Raw genomic sequence first — 17,095 nt, 5'->3', positions numbered from 1 at the left:
CTCACAAAAGAATAGCATCAATTAATTGAGTCTCACTGATTATTCACCTTTAAACGGAAGAAATTTCTTCAAAACCAAAGGTCAGATGTCTTTAAAATGGGGCCTCTATAGTGAGTCCGATAAGAAAAATGCTGAGTACCAATGAAACTATTCGTTCTTGCAATTCATTTGGTTTAATATTAACTTAGATGTTGGTGCAACTGAGAGCAAGAATCAGCACTTTGAAAAACACCATTTTAAGGAAAAGCAGCAAGAAGAAAAAGAAAATGCGATTTCCTCTTTTCATAGTTGATGCCTTTACAGATCAACCATTTCGTGGCAATCCTGCTGCTATTTGTCTTCTTGAAGATGTAAGTCTTTGAAATGTTCCTTTACCTTAAATGATTATCATCAAGTAGTACAGCACAATTCTATGCATATCTACTCAGAAGTAAGCCCCATTGGGTTCAATGGCACTTACTCCCAGATAAGCTTTCATAGGATTGCATTCTTGGGGCCCAATCCTATCCAACTTTCCAGTGCCAATACAGCAGTGAAATAAGGAAACAAACATTCCCTTAACCTTGAGGAGTCTCCTTGATCATCCCCTCTACTGCAGGATGCAGCGCAGGCCCTGATGACATGGCTGCATCAGTACTGGAAAGTTGGATAGGACTGGGCCCTTAGTCTTTGTAGTGTGTGACTAGTACAATTTCTGTTCATTTCAGTAATTTTTTTTTCTAGAGTAGTAACAGGTTTTCCATGGGTACAGAGAATTCTATCTCATGTGGTATTTATTCAGCTCAGTGTTTTCCAAATTTTCTACTCTCAGGAATCCCATCCATAGTGATCTGTCTGTCAAAGAACCTTAATGTGTCCATCTCAGAACAAAGAATTATAGGGTGCATGGTTGGGAACCATTCAGTTAATGCGTTGTCAGAGAGGCTTCCAAGGCCCAGTGCAAACTGAGAGACTGCCTGCTCTAGAGTGTGCATTGTGAGGGCTGATTAAATGTCAGATTTTTCAGGAAGGAAGGTTCTTTGTCATTACTGATCTCACTGAGGAAACTCTGATGAGTTTTCAAAGGACTCTGGGATTTCTGGGAACTGGAACACAGTTTGAACACTGATTTTGTCTAATTTATGAGTGCTGACATGAATTATTGTTATTAACATGTATATGTGAATACTATTTCTATGCATAGTCTACAAACCATAGTCTACATAACTAGAGTATGTAGATTTAATTTGATATTCATCAATGTAAGTTAAACTTGTGGCTCATAGAGCTGATTCAAGTTATTTGTGCCTCTAAGGGCGCAATCCTAATCAACTTTCCAGCACTGACATAGCTGTGCCAGTGTGGCGTGCACTGCATCCTGCAGTGGGGAGGCAGTCAAGGTGGCCTCCTCAAGATAAAGGCATGTTTGTCACCTTACCTTGGGGCTGCAATATGGCTAGGTTAGTGCTGAAAGTTGGTTAGGATTGCACCCCAAGTAAGGTAAACAGTTTTTACTATCACCACTTGAGTGTTCTCATAACAGTCTAACATCTATTTACAAGGTATCTAACACTAACACAATCCAAACTTCAACTGCTGTCTATCACACATATTACATGCAAAACAGATAATTTTTTTAAAAACCAAACAAGAGATTGCAAGTCAAGTTGCGCATATGCATTATATATCTTCCAGGAATTATGCATCTTGGAAGCAGTTACCAATGGGAAATATTGAGAGATGACCAAACAAGTTAGTGAATTAATGGCAAAAAGCTCATAAGCACAGTCATCCACAAAAATAAGTTAGTGTAACTTTATCCATTCTTAAAAGCTAGCTGGGGTGGACACGCAGAGAGCAAAGAAGCACGAGATAGAGTCAAAAGTATGGAAGTTACAGAGAAGTACAGAGGTTACAGGTGGACAGATCTTTCACAGGGAAAGATAAACAAGGACCTTGGAGGTAGACACAGGGTACAGAGAGAAAGAGAACACAGATCCTTCTTTCTCATTTGCATGCATAGACATACTATAAAACACTCACAAAGGACATTTAAGGAAAAGAGCTCTTTTTTGATAGTTGAATTGTGTTTACCACTGACTCAAGCTGCTGGCTGTTTTCTGCAAACTTACTGCAGTGCCACCACCAATGTAAGCAACCTGCCACTGCTGCCTTAACCAAGAGCCCTCACTATTGCCATCATACAGTTCATGGATAGTGGGGGCTGTAGATCCACTCTGCTACCACCTCTGCTGCTTGCTGGCAGCTGCCCACCATCTGTCTAACTCTCCTTCCCACTGTTTATTTGCACAAACACCCTGTGCTGGGCTGAGCACCAGCCAGCAAGTTGTGCTTTTTAATGGCTCCTCCTTGCCACTTACTCCTTTGCCTCCCTCACCATGTCAGCACTGGAGACTAGGTCTTTGGCTTTTACCAGCCTTCTCCGTTCAGTGCATGTGTGTGCAGTGCACATATGCACAAAGCAAATCAATATTTAAACATTAAAAATAAATATTGGAAATCAAAAAATCTTTGATGCTTTGAGGTAGAAAGTAATTCCTCAAGATACAATGAGAAAATAAAGCTTGTTATTTTTCAAAATGTCCACAGGATGGCAGTATTTAAAAAATACAGTACTGTATATGTTTTTCCATGGATTAGGAGTCATTTTTTATTTTTTTCTTTGCTTGCTATAAAAATATAGGTGAAAAATCATTTTTCAAATGGGTGCATGAAGTTGCTTTAGATTGCTCTGTCTAAAAGTTTAACAGAATGACTCACAGCACAATCCTATGCATGTCTACTTACTACTAAGTCCCATTACTTTCAATGGGGTTTACTCCCAGAAAGATGAAAGTGCATAGAATTGCACCCTCAAAGAAATAAGAGCAAGTCTTGCTTATTTTAATTACAAGCACAATTTATAAGATATTTGTAGAACTGGAAGGGCCTCCCCCTACCCTTTAATCCAGCTGCTAAGAATCTGGCATTCACAGGCAGGAGCACTGCTTTTCAATGGAAACCTTTGCTAACTTTTGCTAATGTAAGCTGATCATGTATAAAGGGAAAATGCCACTGCAGACTGCTTTATCCCTGCATATTCATTACTTGATGACCTTCAGCTGAATTTGTCAACTGTTTCTTCTGCAAAGTGAGGTAACAGAGGTGATGTGACTGTGGTGCTTAATCGATGATTACATTTCACACATGCAGTGTCTTCACTTGATATTCATCACTTCCACTACTTCGCACTCAACAATAAAGAAGTTGGTGCAGTGTCAAGGGAAGAAACCATGGTGGAACTAAGGACAGAGTTTGTATGGGACAATGACAATTGAGAATGATGTCCTCCAACTGAAGGGAATGTTAGTCTGTCACCTCATGTCCTGCCTTAGGGAAAAAGATTTCAAGACTCAGGGGAAGGATTTCCTGACACCTAGGTGCATAGGAGAGAGAAGAAGTAGCAAAATGGGGGGTGTCAGCAAAGGGGATATATAGAGTGTGTCTTGCCCTTGGGCAGCAGCTGCTGCAGTAGAGGGGAAAAAGCAGCTGCAATGCCTTGCAAATGGCTGGTGGTGGCCCCTCCAGGCTATGTGTGCCTGTGCACCAGGCTCTAATTGTCACATCCTTGATGGTCCTTGTGTCCCTCCCAGTCTCTGCCAGGCTGCAGCCATTACCATCAGGAATTCCTTTTTAAAAATTTAATATTTAAGGTACAAACTCCCAGTTTCTTATTAAACCATGTTGGCAACTTGTCCCTCAAAACGGCCATGGTGCCAGAAGATTGGAGGATAGCAAATGTCACGCCTATTTTTAAAAAGGGAAAGAGGGGGGACCCGGGAAACTATAGGCCAGTCAGCCTAACATCCATACCGGGTAAGATGGTGGAATGCCTCATCAAAGATAGGATCTCAAAACACATAGACGAACAGGCCTTGCTGAGGGAGAGTCAGCATGGCTTCTGTAAGGGTAAGTCTTGCCTCACGAACCTTATAGAATTCTTTGCAAAGGTCAACAGGCATGTGGATGCGGGAGAACCCGTGGACATTATATATCTGGACTTTCAGAAGGCGTTTGACACGGTCCCTCACCAAAGGCTACTGAAAAAACTCCACAGTCAGGGAATTAGACGGCAGGCTCCTCTCCTGGATTGAGACCTGGTTGAAGACCAGGAAACAGAGAGTGGGTGTCAATGGGCAATTTTCAGAATGGAGAGAGGTGAAAAGCGGTGTGCCCCAAGGATCTGTCCTGGGACTGGTGCTTTTCAACCATAAATGACCTGGAGACAGGGTTGAGCAGTGAGGTGGCTAAGTTTGCAGACAACACCAAACTTTTCCGAGTGGTGAAGACCAGAAGTGATTGTGAGGAGCTCTAGAAGGATCTCTCCAAACTGGCAGAATGGGCAGCAAAATGGCAGATGCGCTTCAATGTCAGTAAGGGTAAAGTCATGCACATTGGGGCAAAAAATCAAAACTTTAGATATAGGCTGATGGGTTCTGAGCTGTCTGTGACAGATCAGGAGAGAGATCTTGGGGTGGTGCTGGACAGGTCGATGAAAGTGTCGACCCAATGTGCGGCGGCAGTGAAGAAGGCCAATTCTATGCTTGGGATCATTAGGAAGGGTATTGAGAACAAAACGGCTAGTATTATAATGCCGTTGTACAAATCTATGGTAAGGCCACACCTGGAGTATTGTGTCCAGTTCTGGTCGCCGCATCTCAAAAAAGACATAGTGGAAATGGAAAAGGTGCAAAAGAGAGCGACTAAGATGATTACGGGGCTGGGGCACCTTCCTTATGAGGAAAGGCTATGGCGTTTGGGCCTCTTCAGCCTAGAAAAGAGACGCCTGAGGGGGGACATGATTGAGACATACAAAATTATGCAGGGGATGGACAAAGTGGATAGGGAGATGCTCTTTACACTCTCACATAATACCAGAACCAGGGGACATCCACTAAAATTGAGTGTTGGGCGGGTTAGGACAGACAAAAGAAAATATTTCTTTACTCAGCGTGTGTTCGGTCTGTGGAACTCCTTGCCGCAGGATGTGGTGCTGGCGTCTAGCCTAGACGCCTTTAAAAGGGGATTGGACAAGTTTCTGGAGGAAAAATCCATTATGGGGTACAAGCCATGATGTGTATGCGCAACCTCCTGATTTTAGAAATGGGTTATGTCAGAATGCCAGATGCAAGGGAGGGCACCAGGATGAGGTCTCTTGTTATCTGGTGTGCTCCCTGGGGCATTTGGTGGGCCACTGTGAGATACAGGAAGCTGGACTAGATGGGCCTATGGCCTGATCCAGTGGGGCTGTTCTTATGTTCTTATGCTTTCAGTACTGAAAGCACCTTATACAAAATCAAAGCTTTGAGCAAGCTATAGCAGTAGGGCCTCTCTTGTCAGGGCAGTCTCCTATCAGGAGAGGAGTGTCATTTGCCATGGCATAAAGGTGATTTGGGAAAATGGAGATTTATGTCTCAGTTCCTTGTTCATGCTGCTTCAGTTCTATACCTTTGTGCTTAATAAGGTACTGGGAACCAGATTCAGCTTCATGTTTAGTGATGGGCTCTTTGCTTGTCAGACACTGGCAGAAAAATATTTGAAGATACTCGTGAAATATTTTTTCTTTGCAATAAGAAAAAGGAAATCCACTTGTTGACAACTACTTGACTATATTTTTTAGGAGCTGGAAGAAGTATGGTACCAAAAAATTGCAGCCGAAATGAACCTCTCGGAGACAGCATTCATCAGAAAGCTGCATCCTACTGATGACTTTACCAAAAGTAAGACTCAGCCCACCCCCACCCCGTTTTTTGCAGTGCTAATACTTTTGCTGTTGGCTTCAACAGAAACTAGCTTATACACTCTGATGATACAAAGAGGGTGACAATTTAACAGGCCATGTAAAATGAGAATTGGTGGGTTCGGAAGTTACAAGAAATCATGTTTTCCCACTACAAAAATGAGCCTCAGAAAGTCAGGGATCAAATGCTTCCCTTCCCCTCTTTTCCCTTTCTTGTGCAATAGTAAATATTTGTGTGTTGAGTTCCACATTACCTACAAACACAATATAACCTTGTTTGGATCCCTGAGAGAGCATCATGCCTGGATCCTGTCTTTTGAAATGCAGAGAAGGTCAAATTTTCCTACTAAGGCAGACCATGCTTTCTATGAGACATGAAACTGAGAAACTGGCAAAAACATTTTAAACCTAGGGCTGTAAAACTGTGTGTGATTCAAACTGATGTCATATGATCTCTCTAGTAATTTGGTAGAATACCTCCAAAGCAACAGAGAGACTTGTGTGAGTTATCTATAGGACTAATACTACTCTGTTCTTTCTTAGGTTCTCATTTTGGATTAAGGTGGTTTACACCAACAAATGAGGTCCCTCTCTGTGGTCATGCTACCCTGGCATCAGCTGCTGTGCTGTTCCACAAGAAGAGTAATTAAATTTTACCTGTGGGTTTTTTTGTTGTTGAAATTGTAGATATTTTTTAAGTTAAATCACAATTATGCATTTCTGATTTTAAAAATAGAAAACATGAATTCGGCCCTCACTTTCAAAACTCTGAGTGGAGAATTAAAAGCCAGACAAGGAGGAGATCATATTATCCTGGACTTTCCCGCTTACTTGACCTATCAACAGGTTAGATTTAAATTATACATTTTTCAATTCTCCACTGTTCTCCAAAAGAAGAGAAAAAGCACACATCATGTATTTATTTTTTTCCATCCAGGATATTCAAGAAATAGAAGAATTAATTAAGGTAATAACGTAGTTATGTATTACATTGTTCTAATAACTATAAAGTTATTAAAACCTGCAGTCTTATGTACATTTTCTTAGGAATAAACAGAACAGGACTTAGGTCTGAGTAAACATGCATATGCATTGAAAGTAACCAAGAGCTCAATCCTCCATGACATGCACAGCAGTCCAGCATGCGCTGCTATGGAGATTGACATTGTGAAAGTGCCATAAGGCACTTTGTGATGGTCTTTTGAAAGGAAGTACCAGTGTGAAGGCCTGCGCAGGCCTCTAGCACCAGCAGCAGAGGAGGTCCTGTGGTGCTGAGAGTGGAAAGTCCCATGCTGAATGGGGTGGAGGTGTTCTGGGGGGAAGGCAGGAAGAAGGTGAAAAAGGACAGGGAAGGGTGATGATAGGAGCAAGTGATGGGCAGATCGGGCCCAGGAGGGGTCAAGGACTATGGCAGAGGCTCCCACCAGATCCTATCCCCTCACCTGGCCCTGATCCACTGACATGACACCAGCAATTGCTGGTGCATATCTAAGTATCCCCATGACTTACATGGCTTACCCTAGGGCAAGGGAATATTTGTCCCCTTACCTCAAAAAGGTTGCCAATATGGCAATGACATGCATAGGATGCAGCAGAGCTCATGCTGGCTCTACTGCATCCCAGCATGCAAAGTTTGTTAGGATTGAGGTACCTGTTATTGTGGGCCAGTCACCCTCTCTCATTCTGGCCTTACAGGATTATTGTGAGGATAAGATGGGATAATTGCCATGTACACTACCTTTAGTGTCCTGGAGGAAGGATATGTATTTGTATTTAATGTGATGTGTAGTTTAGCCTCTCTTTCCTATAAATTCTAGTGGGATTTAGTTGCATGTAACTTCCAGTGCAATCCTGTACACACTTACCAGGGAGTAAACCCCACTGAATACAATGGGGCTTACTTAGAAATAAACCTGCATAGGACTGCACTGTTAATCTCTAGACTGTAGCCATTTTAGCAGCTGCTATCTTGTTTTTAAAAGCATGAGCATTTTTAACTATGCAGAAAAGTCAGCATCCCTGCTGTTAACCCTGTTATCACCTTACGTCTGTAAATTCTCCTGCAATCTGTGCACTTTACTAGGTGAACTTCACCTTTAGTAAAACAGTTACTGAAAAACCTGCATTATGAAGAAGTGTGATAAACTATGCTTCTCTTTGGTTTATTCACCAGCGAGCAGTAGGTAATATGAAAGTTCAAGATGTTCAATATTCTCCCGACACAAAGAAGCTCCTTGTCTGTCTCAGTGATGTCTATGAAAGGTACATGTTCTTTTGTTACAAATGTTTCATGTAGTTATATTTAAATTAATATGTTCTCCACGTCCCCTCCACTGGTGACTTCTTTTGCTTGTCTGACTCTGCAGAGCCCATGAAAAGGGAATGAGATGTGTTTATATATCTGGATTCTACAGTTTATGTTGTGTTAGCATTTTTTTTTCCTTCCTGGACATGTCCATTTTTTCCTTTCTTTAGTTCCTCTTACCCCTTGGACCCCCCCCCACCAAACCCCCCCCACCAAACCCCCCCCCCCACCAATACAGCAAAGATTGTTAGAAAGCTGCTTTCCCACTGTGGACAAATCCTTGGGCAGGGATTCTATAAAGCAGTAACATAAAATTAAAATACAGTAGTTATTGTTGGTGGAGCCTAGAGAGGTAACAATACTAGAAATGGAAGGCAAATGCAGACACAACCCACATATTAAGATGTTTATTTCAATTCTTTTTATTCATGGCATCACTGCACTTTCTGATACGTGTCTGAGCTATTGCTCTGGGCACTAGGCATTCACTCCACATTTTTCTAGAGTGCTCAGGAGTTGGTACAGGTATTGTGAATAACTTGTCTTGGGCAGTGGCATAGCTAGCGGGTGTGGGCCACATCAGGTAATGTGCAAAGGCGGAGTGACACTACTTGCTAAATTTTTTTAATCTTGGTATTTTCAAATAATTCCATCATGTTATATATCAATTGATGTGTAATTTCATGTAGAATGCAATGAAACAGTGTTTAGTCTGTCAAAAGTTATAGCCAAAAAAACCAGCAGGGCAAAAGTACATCAACATGCCAACCACCTGGGGCATTGCCCCGCCCACTGCATGGGAGGAGGTCCATCATAGGAGTGGCCTCCCATACCTGGTGATGCAAGCCCTGGTGATGCTATATAATCTCCTTTTTCCTATTTAAGCTAAGGGTCAAACTCAATTTTGCTTTAAACACGTGCAGCACAATCCTATGCATGTTTATACAGAAGTAAGTCTCAATCAGTGGCATAGCTAAGCCATTTGCTGCCCAGTGCAAAGAACATTTTGTAGCCCCCCCTGCAACGAAATCAAAATTAATTAATTAAATTGGGTCTTTTTTATTAATTAAAGTGAATGAGAAATGTTAGTTAATATTTTGAAAAAGCAAGCATTTGTTGAAAGTTAGGACTGGGCCATAAGTAGTTTAAATTAAAACTAAGTTGAGTTATTTATTTATTTACCTATTTAATTTTTCATCCCACTCTTTTCTCAGGGGCATCCAAAGTGGCTTACAACAATTTGAACATATATACATCTAAAATAAAACTGTAAAATGCAATGTAAAAAAGCAGCAAACAATCACAGGCATAAAGGTTGAACACATAAGCACATAAAATACAATATATCATCAAATCACCAATAAAAGTAGCAGGTGTCAGGTGCTAGAGAAGACTAAAATTAGAAGGCTTGCTGAAATAGAAAAGTTCTTAGAGATCACTGGAGGCTTCTAAAAAGGGAGGAAACCAAAGGGGCCCTCTTTCAAACCACCACCCCTCTTACTTCCACAAATCTAAAAAGCATATCTAATTTAGAGCCCAATCCTATGCTTGTCTACTCAGAAGTAAGTCCCATTATAGTCAATGGAGCTTACTCCCAGGAAAGTGCATATACAGTTTGAGAGGTGCACGGAGCTGGAGACAATCATGAGAGCCAGCAGCTTACCTTTAGGAACTGGAATAGAATAGGGATAGTGAATTACAAATAAATGATGAGATGATGATTATTACTAAGAGGCCAGGCCAGGCCTGCTCTGAGTGCCAGGTGCTGCTCCTGCAGCTTGCCTTGCATGCTCTCCTCTTCAGGTTCCTGTGCACGGAACTCATCACAGCCAGCCAGCCAACTGAGAGCCCAATCCTATGCATGCCTACTTGCAAGTCAGTCCCATTATAGTCAATGGGGCTTACTCTCAGGAAAGTGTGCATACGACTGCAACCCTGGTGAGCAACTTAGTTTGGGCTGCAGTTGTAGGCACGCACTGGCTAAACTTTTGCCCCCTCCCTCGTGCTGGTCCCAGCGCCTCTGGTTTCCAGCTCTTCCCTCCCACCTGACAATGTTTGGAGGGGAAGATCATGGCACCCAAGCCCACCTAACTGGCACTGCGAGATAGCAGGCAGGGAGGAGGGAAGGCGAGGGGAAAAACGGAAGAGGAGCAACATCAAGCAGTTCCCTCTTGGCTGTCAGTCTGCGTCTGCAGCGGAACCTAGGCTACAGTCCTATGCAGTTTCCTGGGAGTAAGCCCCATTGACTATAATGGGACTTACTTCTGAGTAGACATGCCTAGGGCTGGGCTTCTAAGTCTCTCCTCTCTCCTGTGTGCCTGTCTGGAGCTAAATTGTTGTCCCAGCCCCTGCCCCTGCAGGCAGCAGAGATCTATCTTCTTGATGGACATCACAGCATTCGCGGAGGGCAAGCAGCAGAAGACCACACAGTCCCCAGCTGCTGCCACTGCAGCCACCACCATCTCAGCTGCTGGGCTAGCTGCCCCGCCCCTGCAGCCCAATCTAAGTCACTGGGGGTTGGCAGCAAGGAGCGAGTGAGTCCACTATTCCCCCCCATCTCCTACTGCATGCCTGCAGCAGCCTCTCTCCTCCTGTGTATGCCTTGTAGTAGCCCAATAGTCGCGTGGGCATTGTTGCCCGTGCCTTGTAGCCCCCCACCCTGTAGCCCGTGTGCTGTAGCCCCTTCCACCCTGTAGCCTGGTGTATTTGCTACCCCCTGCACCCTCTGAGCTACGCTACTGGTCTCAATGGGCTTACTCCCAAGGCATGTGTGTATAGGATTGCAGCTGCAGTTTGGTAAGGCATGTTTGCTTTTACTAATATGAATAGGAATGGAGGACCTGAACAAGATCAGGCGGGACTTCACCATTTTTCCTGCTGCAGCCCTGATCTAGGTTCCTGCTTCCTCCATGGCTACTATTTCACCAAAAAGTCAGATACCATTGTCACCAGTGGGAGCTTCTGGGAAAAACAGCAGTTGCAGGGGGAGCAATCCATATTGGGACCGTGATGAGAGATAGGGTTAAAGCCCTCCTCCCTCATGCCACAATCCTGATTTGGCTAATCCTTCTCCAGCTATTTACATTAACAAAAAACAGTATGCCCCACCAAACTACCTGTAAAATAACACCAAGGGTAACAAGTAGTGTTATCTCTCCAGAATAAGACAATAGAGTCCTGAGCAGGTAGAATTGATTGTGTTACTCACTAGATGTGCATGGGGGCAGAAGGAATTCACAGACTAGATGCTCTCCTTTCTAATGCTCTCCTACTTAAAAAAACAACAAAAACTTCAAGTGCAGTAGAAAATGAGCAAAGCAGAAAGAGAGTTTACATAGAGCCTTTCTCCTACACTTGTAGACATGTTATTTCATATCCAGAGTCAAAGAATACAGTCTACTGTACCACCTCAAGGCTGCCACTTCTACAGATATATAGACAGGCCATGTATAAATATTGTAAGCAGATCTGTCCAATATTACTCTAACTTTTAAAGTGAAATTCACAGATAATCCCATACATTGTTACATACCCAAAATCCAGTTGGATAAACAGAATTTTAAACATTCTTTTAAAAAAGTTTGGATATGCCAAACTGTTTTTGGTATAAATGTTTCCTAGTAGTTACAGAAAAGTCCCCTTGCTTGATTTTCTGGAGATTCTCCCTCCCCAGGTCTAGCCTAAGTCCAAGCACTCCGTGACACGGGCACAAATTCCTCTGCTGTTGCTGCTGCATGTTTCCCCCCAAAGAAACCATGCAGAAGGCATGGCTACTATCTGGCTACCTATCCCCATACCTTGCTTGGTTCCTTTAAACCCTATATTTACTTACAGTGAAAAACATATTTTAATGTTTAACATCAAGGTCTGATTTGGAGAAACTAAAGGTGAATGCCCAAGAACTTTTACTTGCTGAGAAGACTGGAAAAGTCAAAGGATTAATAGTGACACTTAAGGGAAAATGTGAAAACTATGACTTTTACTCTCGCTATTTTGCACCATGGAATGGAGTTTCAGAAGATCCTGTCACAGGTATGTTTGCTTGATTACACAGAACTTCTCTTATTTTTGGTGAATAATTCCTGCTTGATGCTTTGTTAAGTAAACATTCTAGAACAGCAGAGGTGTTAATTTGTTGCAGCAAAAACAACAAATAGCTAGGGGTGTTTAAAAATAGTTTTATTTTTTCACAGATTTCATGATTTGAATGGCAGACAGTGGTGTTGTGTTTTTATTCCAAGTTCTCTTTTTATTAGTTTTAAACACTTTAAAAGTGTACCAGGTAGGTGATATAGTGTCAGCAGATGCAGTCACAGTATTATGTCTAACTGGAAAGGCAATTATTTTAATTTCTGGAAAATATCTTAAACACTGAAATGCTGTGTTTTGTGTTTTTAAAACAAGAAACCAAAACCACCTCTACTTATAGCACTTTAAAGACTAAACAGAACAATTGCAACATCAACCTTTGTTAGCAGCAGGTGAATCTCTTGAATTTAGAGCTAATGACAGGGATGGGTGTTGCTGGGTGTCTGCTGAGGTTCCAGGACCCCACTTCTGTGCTACACACACATACACAATAATATATGAAACTGTAGACCAGCAAGAAGCAGGACAAGAAGTGTTCCCTCAGATCAACACTAAGGGGAACTAAATGCACAGGTATTGGGTTTCAAATTGTTTTTAGTTTCCTTCAGGAGCATTCCAAAATGATTCTGTGCCCCACCTTGTTTTGGTGGAGAAGTAGGAAACCTCATGTAAAAACTCTAGGCAGATCAAGAAATTCTCTTTGGACTAGGGCAGTTTGGTTATCTGAATCCAGTAAGGGTAGATTGGTTTCATATTTTTTCCTATTGTCAAATCATATATAGATAAAAATAAAATAAAATTTGTTAAAGGAAACATCAGAGTTTACACACAAAATTAAAAGGATGGAAGCCTTAAAAGAAGCAGGTCAGTTTGAATATGAATAGGTTGTTGTTCAAGCACTGACAAGGGTTACCTGTTCATTGCTAACTACCTCTTCAAGCTCTCCCTGCTGGTAAGCAAGGTGCATATAGCCACAAGTTCCTCTTCTGATCTGTCTTCTGCTTCTTCATCCTGGCAACACTGCCTCTCAAATTCCAGCACCCAGCCCCTCCCACAGGCTCTGCTGCTCAAGGATTTCGAGCCTGGGGACAACACCCAACATCTTTTTGGGTCCTCTGCAGCCACCTCTGCCATGGCATGCAAAAAAACTCCTTACTGTGCTCTGTCACAGTTTTTGCAAATTGGTAAGTGTGGGACTTCCAGTTTTCTTTCAGGGGGCCGTGTGAATGAAGGTGCTACACTTTGTTCGTGCAGTCCTTTTAAATAAAACCAGAACTCCTGTACTTCTGAGCTTGGGAAAACCAGCGATGAAGCACAGTAGAGCAGTGGATGACCTTCCCACTCAAGATCGATGAGTAGCACCAGTGGCAGGGTGGAGGAAGGTGGCAGCAGACTTGGGGTGAAGGACATCCTGAATCTGCCCCCCACCATCTGACACTGATGCAAGCTGCATTAGGTTGCCTTGTGGCTAGGCCAGCCATGCTATTGCCCATTTTATAATGTCCATCTCAGCCTTTGCGATCAGAAGATGCATTCTCTCAAAGCAACTGACTATTGATCCAGAGTTAAGTCAATGAGAACGTTTGGAGGGAATTTTGAATAACTAATTGGAAGAGGTAAACTGTTGATCAATCAGAACTGCAGAAATGCCTTTAAACTTGGACAATTCTGCTATCTTTTGTAGCTTGTATATATCCCTCTGACTTACAAATCTCTGCTTTCTTCCTTAACGCACCTGTCAACCCTAAGGCCCTTTCAATGTATCTATTGTCGCTCAGCCCAATCCTGAGCTGCCCGAACCGTGCGGCTGCATCGGTGCTGAGAACGGCTGCTGCCGCATCCTGCATGCCTCAGCCTGCTGCAGGCAGCGGCTCAGGAGAAGGGGATTTTCGTCCCCTTCCCCCAGGTAAGGGAAGCAGTCCCGCAATGGGGCTACTCACTTTACGGCCAACCAAAAGGTCGGCGGTAAAGGCGTTTATGTAGGGTGCCGAGCCTCCTGCCTCCCCGCTCCCTCCCCCAGCACACCTCCGCCTGCCCTTTCTCCACCCTCCCCACACCTCCCCCCTCCCTGGAACACCTCCTCCCCGCCCCCACTTACCATGCCACGGCTCGGTGGTCCGTGAGACCACAGAGTGGCAGAGGCTGGGCGCCCGCCTTGCACTAACCCGGCACTAGCCCAGCACAAGCCGGTGCTGGGCTAGCATGAGCGGTAGCCCGGCAGTGTCACAGGTGTGCCTTACGGCACATTTGCGACAGTGTGCGGCAGCACGAAGCCATTGTGCCGAGCTTAGGATTGGGCTTTCAGTCTCCTCTAGCTCAGCTTTAACCTTTAACCATATGTTCCATTTACAAACACTGAATTCTGAATTCTGCATAGGGGTGTTTGGTGAATTTAGGCGGGTGTAGGGGATCCATGGGAGGCAGTTTGCTTTGGATCCCCTGAAACCTGGAGTAAGCCTTGGAGTAATTGTTGAAATACTACAAAAGCTCATGTCCCAATGAATCTGTTCACCTTTAAGGTGTCACAGGACTCTTGTGATATGCAAGTACTTTATCTTGATTTAAACATACCATGGTGTTTTTTTTTGCTTGTTTTTGGTATACAAGTGTTTTTGGTTTAGAAATTTTTGTGAATTCTTAAAAACAGAAATGAATTACTGTACAATGAAATAGTATTTGCTGTTTAGAGACTACAATATATATCCTTTTGGATTCCTACACAGAAGTGAATGCATTTAAACTTTTGGCATAAACATCATAAAACCAAAAAAAGAAAGACCAAAATGAATATTTGTAATGAACTCATATTATTGGGGCCTGTTTATGTTTTTTAATAATTTGAAATCCTTGCAAACTGATTATCATCATCATTGCTGTTGTTTACCATCACATATTTCCATTTTCTTTCAAGGATCTGCTCATACTGTTTTAAGTACTTATTGGGCACAACACCTGGGAAAGAACAAAATGTGCGGTAGGAACTTACAAGGATATCCTTTATTGTGTTGAAAATTTTAACAAATATGCTTGTCAAAGATTAATCAACTGAAGCTTTAATTAGATCTACATGTCCTTGATTAATTAGAACAGTGGTACCAAAACTGTGCAAAACTGTGCAGCGCCTGAGTGTGCTGTGGCAAACTCATGGGTGCAGTTGGATGTCCTTGGCGGCCTTTTCTTCCTGACTCTCCTGGGTGCTGCCATCTTGGATCGCATGAGATCTTGCATGATCCAAGATGGCAGTGCCCAGGAGAGACGGGAAGAAGAAGCAACTGCAAAAGAAGAGCACCATGACCACAGTAAGTGTGGGAACCGCTGAATTAGGAGGACTAAGAACAAGCAGGGACTCTGGACACTTCATGACTACAGTGCTGTGCAAGCTGCACATATGCACTGGTTTCTTCCCCCTCCACTAATGTTGCTGACAAAGAAGCTTTTTAAAGAAGCTAGCTCTTCCCTTGCATTTGCATGCAAAATAAAATTACTGTGGCTTTCCTTCTGACAATAAGAACCACAGGCAAACCCATATAGTGATGACCATTTGAGGTCATGTCAAATGTGTCTCTTAAATATGGATCTTCAGCAATGCAAACAAGTGGTTTGGATACAGTTGGAGTTTGTGTCCTCCCCTTTGGGCCTTCTGACCATCTTATGAGTGGTCTCACTCTGGCCAGTGCAAAGCTCCAGTGGTATCCCTGTAAGCTGGTGCCCAGGGACAGCAACTCACACCTCAACACTATGAGCTCTTAGCACTGGCAGAACTAGCATTCCATCAGCACTGACTGCCTTACAGCAGTTGGAAAAGGCACTCTGGAGGCGTTGGAGGCTCACTTCAGACCTGCTGAGGCAGGTAGGATGTCAGGGGAGGCAGGACAGAGTGGGGGAGGGTGAAATGGGGCAGGAAAAGGCAGAACAGATTGGCAATGGGGAGGGGGAAGGATGGATGAGCTCTAGGAAGGGGGTGTGTTTGACAGCAGCAGCATCTGCCAAATCCTAGCCCCCTTCCTGGACCCAATCCCATGGTGCAAGTTCATGCAGATGTGCCCCAGCAAATTGGATAGCTCAGTCAAAGTAGACCCCTCTGCACTGCAGAGGCTTACTCAGAGGAGACCTCCACAGGATGCAGCAGTAGCCATTTTGGCATCACTGCATTGGCAGAATAGGATTGGGCTGTTGTATTATAGCTGGCATTAGCAATTTTAAAGTATAAACAGAAAACACAGATAGGAAATACTGACACCAACATTCTTTCCCTTCTCCTCATTCCTTTCCCTTCTTTAGCATTTCAGTGTTCTGTTCGTGGAGGAGAGTTGAAGATTCTGCTCCGGGATGATGGAAGAGTAGACATTGGTGGGCAGACAGTTATTGTCTCAGAAGGTTTTTTGACCATTTAAAGAAAATACTTTATCTTTATAAACATCTTTTCTCTTATACATTAGAATGTATATTTTACTTAGAAGAATACTGCTACTTAATTTGAAAGGCAATTGGAAATGTACCTATTAAAACTGTATTGTTAACTACTGGTCAAGCATTCCATTCATAGGCAGATTGCTGGTTAATAGTCCAGAATACTGGTGCTATTTCCTCAGTGGGAACTGGTGGTTGAGAGATATCCTTCAAAGACTAAGGAAGGGATTGATGATTCCCTCACCCCTGCTTAGGGGAGAGGACTTGTGTAAGATGCTTACAGGAAAAAACAGCAGTTTGGAAGATTCCAAGAGTGGTGAGTTGACTGAAAGGTAGAGAGCTGACTGGGGATCTGAGGTGGGATAGCAGATCTGACACCTGCCAGTCAAGACTGCCTCTCCCATGAGGTTAGGTGGGTAAAGTAGCTGCTTTGAGCAACAAGGTGGAAGATGAGGCAAATTGGTGGAGTGCTCCATGCCCAGGCCTAGCTTGTGCCTGAGATGCAGAAAATT

The 17,095-nt window shown here is 43.2% G+C and overlaps 1 protein-coding gene across 1 annotated transcript; it reads left to right on the top strand.

Moving 5' to 3' along the window:
* Window positions 1–266: 266 nt before the first annotated feature.
* On the top strand, window positions 267–16,567 carry PBLD (phenazine biosynthesis like protein domain containing). The gene is made up of 9 exons (XM_066619798.1): window positions 267–350; window positions 5,660–5,759; window positions 6,323–6,421; window positions 6,516–6,625; window positions 6,717–6,746; window positions 7,953–8,041; window positions 11,950–12,116; window positions 15,085–15,147; window positions 16,455–16,567. The coding sequence occupies exons 1-9, from the start codon at window positions 267–269 to the stop codon at window positions 16,565–16,567; spliced, it is 855 nt and encodes a 284-aa protein (XP_066475895.1).
* Window positions 16,568–17,095: the final 528 nt, after the last annotated feature.

The sequence above is a fragment of the Tiliqua scincoides genome, chromosome 3 (genome assembly GCF_035046505.1).
Source record: "Tiliqua scincoides isolate rTilSci1 chromosome 3, rTilSci1.hap2, whole genome shotgun sequence".
NCBI classification, from domain to species: Eukaryota; Metazoa; Chordata; class Lepidosauria; order Squamata; family Scincidae; genus Tiliqua; species Tiliqua scincoides.
This window is presented reverse-complemented; position numbering and strand designations above follow the sequence as displayed.

Excerpts from the sequence above, each read along its gene's own strand:
- PBLD (XM_066619798.1), top strand. The coding sequence starts at position 267 with ATGCGATTTCCTCTTTTCATAGTTGATGCCTTTACAGATCAACCATTT. Across the intron at positions 6,747-7,952 it reads AAATAGAAGAATTAATTAAG|CGAGCAGTAGGTAATATGAA; the intron begins GTAATAACGTAG and ends TTTATTCACCAG. Across the intron at positions 8,042-11,949 it reads CTCAGTGATGTCTATGAAAG|GTCTGATTTGGAGAAACTAA; the intron begins GTACATGTTCTT and ends TTTAACATCAAG.